The sequence below is a fragment of the Aplysia californica genome, unplaced genomic scaffold (assembly GCF_000002075.1).
Source record: "Aplysia californica isolate F4 #8 unplaced genomic scaffold, AplCal3.0 scaffold00659, whole genome shotgun sequence".
Lineage (NCBI taxonomy): Eukaryota > Metazoa > Mollusca > Gastropoda > Aplysiida > Aplysiidae > Aplysia > Aplysia californica.
Window position 1 is genome coordinate 8,004 of NW_004797929.1, and position 9,324 is coordinate 17,327.

The window sequence follows — 9,324 nt, forward strand, 5'->3', positions numbered from 1 at the left end:
CCCCTGTACTATTCTCTTCGGTGACGACAGAGACGACAACGACGACAACAAAATCATCAACTGGAAGTCCATCTTCAACAAGTCCGCTCCCGGAAGTCTCATCGTCCCAGGCGCCAGAGGTCACCACAGAGCCCTCACATACAACTGCCACGACAAATCAGCTGATGACGTCAGAAAAAACGAGCGTCATTACAACGATGCCTAGGTTTACCGGCATGTCCTCTACAGTAGCGCCTGACGTCACAACAGAGGCAGGGGATAATTACGTCACAACGGTTCCCCTTACGGGTAAGTTTGTTCGTTTGTCGTCATACTGCAGTGGTTCTTGTTACAATCCTGCCCTTGCCCCACCCCCCAAAAAAAAAAAGAAAAAAAAAAGAAAAGGAGGACAAAGAATTCCCGATTCCCCATCTTTTTGTCAAAAAAAAAAGAAAAGGAGGACAAAGAATTCCCGATTCCCCATCTTTTTGTCATGTTTTTCAGTCAATAATTGCCTATTCATAGTAACAAGACAGCAACAGCCTCTGTGGTTTAGCGGTTCCTTCGTATGCGAAACAAAAAGTCAAGGTGAGCTAGTCTAGACCTGCCTCCAGCACAAGTTCAACAGCTGACTACCCATGCCCACAATGTGGGCGAACCTTCCGAGCCCGGATAGGACTAATCAGCCATCTCCGGACCCACTGTCACCGACAACAGACCAATTTGTGAAGTCAAGGTCATCTTCATATGCCAAGAACGAACAACATTATACGAAAGAATATTCCTCTACCTAGTGTACACAGTTAATTTTTTAGATCTAAGCGTTCAGCCTCGCAAACTTCCCGAGAACTCCTATTTATTTTCTTTGAATAAAATAAACACAAAACTGAGTAGGTATGTGATTGGCGGGTGTTCCTTCTTCCCTACCAAACATCTATAGTTCTCATCTCTCCTCCTTTTTGTGTTTATTACTCTCTTGAAACACCTCTAATCTTTAGCACTATTTACAAGACATTTCTGGGCTGCAAGCGCCGTAAAACTCTTTAAAAAAAAGAAAAAAGAACGGAATAGAAATGTATTAGTTATAGTAAGAGTTTTACGGCGCTCACAACCCGTCGGGGCGCTTTGGAAGATTTAGCCACCAGCTTCCTCCACTCCTTCCGGTCTTCAACTTTCCTGAGCGTGTCTTTGAGTTCCAGGCCTGTCCATTCCTTGATGTTATCCTCCCAACTCTTCTTCCGTCTGCCTCTGCTTCTTTTCCCCTGGACGCTGCCTTGCAGGATCATCTTGGCAACGCCGGATTAAAGGGTGATGTGTCCACACCATTGCAGTTTGCGTTTCCTGACCAGAGTGAGAAGGTCAGCTCCTAACCTGAGTACGTGTAATTATTTTTTATCAGCAGAACCAAGAAACACGAGCGCTAGAGTGACTCCAGCGGGGAAAGTACAACGCAGTACGGCTGGTAAGAACAAGATTTTGTCCGTTTTTGGGCATATGGAGTTATTGGTACCATCTTACGTTTCTTTATTTGTGTTGTTTTCGATGAAAAAAGTACTTATCTATGTTGAATAGAAATCAGGATATTTTGCAATTGAAGAAAGTGGGGGTGGCCAGATATCAGAGGTAAAAAAGGAAGAAAGTGACTGCAAAGTTTGGTGATTTCCAAAGCTGAAGTGTCCATGGAAACTACACATTTACATTTTTTGCCTTTGATCAACTTAAAAAATAAAATAAAACCAACAAAAAATGTGATCTTATATAGATTCTAGATGTAAAAAGAGTTGAGCCCAAAATAAAAAATTCAATAAAGATTTCTCAACGAATGGAAAATGAAATTTCTTCAATTTCATTATTTTGACGAGCGCCTGACCCCAGCACATGTCTCACAAATGTGTATTATCTATTTCCCTCACTAGCTTCGGGAAGGTGACGGACTTGTGTTCTGGAGTGGTGTGCTTCTTCTATCACTATTTTACTGTCCTCTTTTGCAACCCTCCATCTTTTTATGTTTGCTTCGCTCTAGTAACTCAAATATTCGACGCGCGCTCATATGACCTTAGCAGTTGCGAGCGCCGTAAAACCTATACTATACTATACTAAATATTCGACACAGGTGGGTGGAGGGCGTCACTGGTAGGTCCTATATTTTTACATTCCTTCTGTTGTTTCTGTCTGTATATCTTACTTTTTCCCAACATTTAATGACAATTATTAAGTTGATGTGCTGCTCTTTCCCCAAACAAACAGTTGTTTTTCATCTATTATTTCCTTTGGTCTCTTTAGTCTTTTTCTTCAACGAAAAGACTGATATTGTGCCAATGTGGGCCTCTTTAGTCAACTCAAATACAGACTCAAACATATCTGAAAAATGACTGAATAATTGGGAGGGCGCTCTGGTGTGATTTGTTCTTTCTTTTTCGTCAAACATCTATCGTTTTTATCTGTTCTCCTTCATTTTTATGTTTATTACCCTCCTTTAACAGGGCTAGTCATCGGCACTTATATGACCTAATTGTGTTACAAGTGCAGTAAAACTCTAACTAAATCACTCAGGTCTCTTCTTTTGCTTTAGCCCCCGATTCTGATATTTAATTCCCTCTGATATCTAATATCTCTTTATTCCCTAATTGTGTTGCAAGTGCCGTAAAACTCTTACTACAACTAAACTAAACAAATCTAAGTTGATGGTGTTATTTTATCTCCAGCTTCAGGAACTCTGGGCACTGGCTACATCATCTTCATTGTCATCATCATCGTTGCCATCATAGTCCTAGCTGCTGCTGTTGGTATATATATTAAGAGGTGAGTAATTGTGTAGTTCGTTCATAATATAATAAAAAATAATAATAATAAAGGTAATTATAATATTAATAATAATTTTAAAAAAATATTTTAAAAAATAATAGTAATAACAACAACAACAAAAATAGAAATCATTAGTATAGCGCAACTTCCGATTCAACAGCTAGCTCCATGCGCTTTACAATCTATGTTATCACTCCTGCAGACCTGATAGCATTCTGAAACAATCTGTCTCAACTTCCTGGGAAGCATACAGTGCAGACTGTGATTTAACCGGGGCTTAAACACTAATATACTAATATCTTTTGCTGCCTATGGTCGTGTACCCATTCCCACCAGTCTGAAGTGGGGAAATTCGTGTAAAGAGCCATTCCCAAGGACACAAAGTCACGACTGAGACTCGAACCTCCGAACCCGCTACCTCACGATTACAAGTCCGAAGTCCAACCACAGAACTACCGAACTGTAACATATATAATTAAGACTGTGCCCTTTGACATAATGCTGGTGGGTGGTTGGCTGGCGCTCTGGTGTGGTTTCATCCTTCATTCTAGTCAACCATCTATTGTCCTGATCTCTCCTTCTTTTTTATGTTTGTTACTCTCTTGTAACACGTAACACCTCTAATTTTCGTCGATTACATGACCTAATTGTGCTGCAAGTGCTGTAAAGTTTTACTAAAACGAAATGTACGTCTTGTTCATCTTGGAGCCTGTCATTTGACTCGATTTTGAACCAAAATAAGGACAAAGAGGGGAATGTTGCACGCGCACTCAACTATCACCAGACTGGTGTTTTGCCCCTTAATTGCGTGCCCATGTATCCTAAAAATGGTGAAATTGTATGAGTTTAACGTCCCTATCAACACTATTAGGTTATATAAGAGTCGTGACCTCCTAATTTAATGTCCGTCTCCGATAGGGCCGAGCCAAATGGGAAGTTCGTGTAAAATGCCTTTCCCAAGGACACAACGTCGGACCGAGCTGAGGCTCGAACCCCCGAACCCGCAATCTCACGATTACGAGTCCGGTAGCTTAACCACTAGGCTACCGACGCCACCATGTATCCTAGCGTAGCAAAGGTTTTGTAGAGAGCAAAGAGTGGCGGTCAAGACCGTGCCCTTCTCGGATATGATCATTCAAGTCAATGATCTCGTTACTTTGATTCATTTTCTTGTTCATCCCACTTTTTTGCAGCCTTTGTTTTAGTTGAACGTGTTGGAAATTGATTTTCATTTCTTTCCTGCTTGTTTCAGTAGAAGATGTTGGAAATTGCTTTTCATTTTTTTTCAAGTCTGTGAGCTGTAGGATTTTGTCCTCAAAGTTTAGACACATAAGGAAAATGTATAGGTTCAAGGTTTACACATGAAACTGTCAAGAACTCTTGTTTTTCAGCTGTAATATCAACTAACAGCATCTTCTATAATTTATAATATCTACGAGGGCTGTTGGCGGTTGCTCTGATGTGATTTGCACCTTCTTTTTCTATCAAACATCTTTTGTTCGTATTGCTCCTCTTTTTTGTGTTTGTTACTCTCTTGTGTCGTCCCTAATCTTCGGCACTTATGTGACATAATTGTGTTGCTGTTAACAGCTGTAGAACATTTAATCAAAGCTAAAATCTCTTGTAATACCTCCAATCTCCGGCCTTTAAATGACCTAATTGGGTTGCAAGTGCCGTATGACGCTTATTAAAACTAAAGTGTGTTCCCCAGGCGGTTCTACCCAACTAACAGCCACGGGAAGCTGGTAGAGGAGCACAACCCCGCCAACTTCTACAAGATCGATCCTGCGACAGGAGAAGACTCCGTGACGATAGATTCGGGGATTGTGAACCCCTCGTATGATTACATGAACGGGGCTGGCAATGCAAGCGGCAACTCCTCCACATCAGCAGCAGCAAAAAGCACGCAGTAGGACGGACATCGATCTAACTTCAGTCACGATTGTGTACGCGCGTGTGTGTGTGTGTATGTGTTTCAGATTCACGAAAGTATTTGTAACTTGCACAAAATAATCATAACGATTACCTCCCCCCCCTCGTCCCCCATTCCAACCCCCATGTGTCTCAGATTCACAAAAGTATTTGTAACTTGCACAAAATAATCATAACGATTACCCCCCCCCCCTCCGTCTCCAATCCCAACCCCTTCCCCTCCCCTGTATCTCCATGAACACATACCATAGCCAAAGGGCCTCAGACAATGTTATGCTATTCGCCAAATAGGGTGCATTATCCAACATTTAACTCCTCTTCTGGTGGGGGGCCCCGTAGTTTTACTATGGGGGAGCAAAGAATACACCTGCCGTGATACTGCGTGTCGTAAGAGGCGACAAAAAGTGCATAGATCTGGTCGCCCGAAAAGTGCCAGTTTGCGGAGAGCCAACTACCCATCCCAGTAAAAAACAGTAAGTTACAGAAACACGGACAAACACAGCTTTTTATTTTTCGATCTTGGGAGACGGAGGAGCTTCTGTATCAGCAGGAACAATGAAGGACAGCGGACAAAGCCGAAGTCAGGCAGCTGCATAACAAAGAAAGTTTTGGATTGGAACCCACAGGGCAAGAGATCAAGGGGAAGACCTCGTGGAACTTGGAGAAGAATCACAGAAAGCGATGTACAGAAAAGTGGGAAGACATGGAATAACATCAAGAGGCTAGCCCAGGATAGAGAAAAGTGGGGGGTGTTTGTCCGTGGCCTATACCCTGATGCAGGGTGAGAAAGGCAATGATGATGATGATCCAACATTTAAAACATCGAGAACACACAGAGACGAAAACACATTCAAAAAGAAATCATCAAATGATCAAGTAAGTAAGTTCTGGACGTGTCTCTCTCAAAACAGTATCGTACGCAGTTAGAAAGAAATAGCCATCTTTACCAGTGCTGTGGATGATATTTTATTTCATTTCTAAGGATGAGACGTAAACCCTTTGAAATTACAATCTTCGAGCACATTCCTTCAAAATGGATTCCAGTAATTCCTCAAGAATTCTTACCTAGGATCGTTTTGTCGACCTTCATTTTGTTCAGCCAACCCATGATTATTTTTTGTATGTATTATTCCAATGCCGTTATTGTAACGTCAGTATATGTATTTTATACACGTTGTATGCGTAATTTTAGATACATGACATTCCAAGCAATCCATTTTTATTTTGCATTTATCAAATATTTTAAGCATAATCTCTTTTTCTTTCATACACATTTTTTCTCTTTCATTTCACTTCATGTGCTAATGTACACTGAACACCGATTGTCACCAAAGGAAGAAAGGTATCATCTTCTATTATGTACATAGTATACCCATGCATTTAAGAAAATCTATATTATATACATATTTTTAAGTATCGTGATGTGCAAAAGTTAAATGCGGGCTATTTTGACCCAATTTCACCGATGTCTGTGGAATATCGGTTAGGTGTTTCCCTGTCTGACACAGGAGACCCCAGTTCGATTCCCTTGTGGGGAGTGTTTTTATCAGGTTTTCAGTCTTCCTGCTGAGATGCTACCTCCCTCTCAACCCGGGTTTGCCCTGACCGGCAGAGTCGAAACCTGCCTTCTAAATAAATGATTAAAATTGTGTCGATGGGGGCATAAAAAAGCACCTACATTTCACCCTATCTGTCAGGGACAACCCCACATGACAGAGCTTGGACTTCAATTTTTTTAAAGTTTGTTTCTCACAATGAAGATCAACATAACTACTCAGTAACGCTCTAAGCCGGTACGCCAGTTACTCTTCACTTACTTGGGTTATCGATGCCAGTAGAGTGGTGTCGGTGGTCTAGTGTCCAGGCTACCGGACCCGTAATCGCAAGATTGCTGCTTTGTGGGGTCAGGACTCAGCTCAGTCGGACGTTGCGTCCTTGGAAAAGGCACTTTATACGAATTTCCTATTTTGCTCGGCACTTTCGTAGATGGACGTTAAACTCGAAAGTCCTGCCACTTAAATAACCTGATAGTGTTGATAGGGGCGTTTAACCTATTCCATGTCATATTTCAATTGTGTCAGTATTGTGTAATAGAGGAGACCACTTTCCAGTATTTGGCATACGTTGGTAAAAGTAAAGTTTACACCCTCATGCCATCGCGCATCACAATGATCCAAGCCCATCATTTCTGGTCCATCCTTTTTTAGCCCATCAAATAATTGCACTCTATTGCAGAATTGATGCTTCCAAAGATGATCGCCATAGTCATTACATGTTACCACTTAACTGTAAGTAAATACCTTACTTCTACCCAGGCTTCACCAGACTTCTCAGTGTCCCGCCTGTTTCTAACCAGGCTTGGAACCCACGATATTTTTTAATCTCTAGTCATCATTTTTATTATTGTACAAAAGGCACACTGGCAGCTCACCCTCAAAATAATGTTCGTTTATCTGTGTATAACATGTACTTTATACCTTTACACCTTCTTTGATTTCAAAATAATCATGATAATAAATGACATTTATATTGCGCTCAACCCCTTTTAAAGTACACAGGCTCTGAGCGCTTTACAATACAGTACAACATACAACAGTAACATAAAACGTTGTGTTCTGACAAAAGAAAATTATTTCAAATATTCATCTTATTAATTTAAAAATATAAACGACTTCAGCTGACGTTTGAATGAATCAAAAGATTTAAAGTACTTGGTAAAACATTCCAGATCTTGGGGCCTTGGTATTCAAATGCCCTTTCACCCATTGTTTTAAGTTTCATAGATGGTAAAATAAATGTCTTTTTGTCAGCTGACGACCTTAAACTGCGAGTTGGAATGTACAGTCTTAACAGATTTGATATATATGATGGTGCATTATCATTCAAACATTTGTGACATAGGGTGGCCAACTTGTACACAATCCTTTTCTCAACAGGAAGCCAATGCAAAGTTCGTAAAAGAGGTTTAGCAGTCTCGCTTTCTTTTCCGTAAAACTAAACGTGCAGCATTGTTTTGGACAGTTTGATGTCTCTCCTTTCTAGCATATCAAGGAAGTCAAGGTCAGAACTTGGGCAGTCTACTTCCTCTATGTCTACTGCCCAGGCAAAGCTGTACCATGCTCACTGCTTTAAGATCGTCTTTCAAGACGCAAAAGGCCATCATAACGTATTTGTGAACCATTATCGACCTTCATCTTCACCTCGCCCATCACCTAATGATACGGTGTTTTCAAGTGTTATACTATACAGTGTTGTCATTGTCTCTCCTCGTGCCAACATGGTTCTTCAATAAAGATGACATTGTTTCTGTAACTTTGTATTGTGTCTCTGGTACTTCCTCTAGTCTTGCGGTTGGTTGGCGGGTGCTCTGGTGTAGGTTACTCCTTCTGTCTTATCGAACAACTATCGTCCTTATCTCTCCTCCATTTTTTGTATGCTACTCTCTTGTAAAACCTCTGATCCTCGGCACTTATATGACTTTACAGTGTTGCAAACTCTTACCACAAAACTTTCTCGTGTTTTTATTCTATTTTAATGTTTACGCCCTCATAGGCACTATTTAGATCATAAACTATGCTGATTGCTTTGACCCTGCCTGTCAGGTCAACCCGAGCTGACAGGGATAGTTGGAATCGGTACCTCAGTGGTTAGGCTACCAAACCCATAATCGTGAGAGGTTCGGGGGAAAGGCAGTTTACACGAAATTCCTATTTGGCGCGGTCCTTTCGGAGATGAACATTAAATCGGAAGCCCTGCCTCTTAAATAACCTACTGAGTTGATAGGGGCGTTAAAAGAAACTGAATAAGGATCCAAAAACTTTACCTTCGATTTTCTCTGAACTGCATTTTTTCGGGATAGGCCCCGTGGGCTTAAAATCGACCATAAAGATAGCTTAGAGTAAGACTCTGCCATACCGCTACGTCAGAATCACAGTGTTCTATCTACTCAACACCTAGTTTTGAGAAGTTAAATGTCAAATTTACCTTAACCAGTGACATGGATACAACGTGTCAGCAGAAAGACAGGGATTATTATGATGGAGTAGTGCTACATCTGAAACAAACATCCGTGATATGGGTGGTTGACGGGTGCCCTGCTGTGGTTTGCTCCTTCTTTCCTATCAAACGTCTATCGTCTTTATCATTCTCCTCTTCCTTTTTGGTGTTCGTTACTCTCTTGTAACGCCTCTAATCTTCGGTGTTTATACAATTTAATTGTGTTGCAAGTGCCGTAAAACTTACTAAAACTTAAAGAAAAATTGTTAACACCCATTTTTGGGGTTTATTTTACTGAACCCGTTGATTAAAGGCGCAGGAGAAAAACAATGTAAATTTGCAGTTTTCAAGGACTCCCAAATTTTGGAATTCCCCTCACATTAGCAGCTATTGTCTTGCCTTTTTTAAACCTCTGAAATCAGATGACAGATGACCCCATCTCCTTCCACCGCAAGTATCCCAACCTCTATTCAAGATAACTTGTTTTCTTCTTTTCTTAAAAAGTAGATGGCGTCGGTAGCCTAGTGGTTAGGCTACCGGACTCGTAATCGTGAGATTGCGGGTACAGGGGTTCGAGCCTCAGCTCGGTCCGACGTTGTGTCCTTGGGAGAG

At 41.1% G+C, this 9,324-nt stretch overlaps 1 protein-coding gene across 1 annotated transcript; it reads left to right on the plus strand.

Annotated features, from left to right (window-relative positions):
- Positions 1-6: 6 nt before the first annotated feature.
- Positions 7-5,109, plus strand: LOC101857675. Its single transcript, XM_005108094.2, has 4 exons — positions 7-288; positions 1,379-1,441; positions 2,685-2,781; positions 4,496-5,109. Exons 1-4 carry the CDS (start codon positions 165-167, stop codon positions 4,695-4,697), a joined length of 486 nt encoding a protein of 161 aa, XP_005108151.1. The 5' UTR covers positions 7-164; the 3' UTR covers positions 4,698-5,109.
- The last annotated feature ends 4,215 nt before the right edge of the window (positions 5,110-9,324 follow it).

Coding starts and splice junctions, on each gene's coding strand:
- LOC101857675 (XM_005108094.2), top strand. CDS start 165: ATGACGTCAGAAAAAACGAGCGTCATTACAACGATGCCTAGGTTTACC. Junction 1,442..2,684: donor AGTACAACGCAGTACGGCTG/GTAAGAACAAGA, acceptor TTTTATCTCCAG/CTTCAGGAACTCTGGGCACT. Junction 2,782..4,495: donor GTTGGTATATATATTAAGAG/GTGAGTAATTGT, acceptor TGTGTTCCCCAG/GCGGTTCTACCCAACTAACA.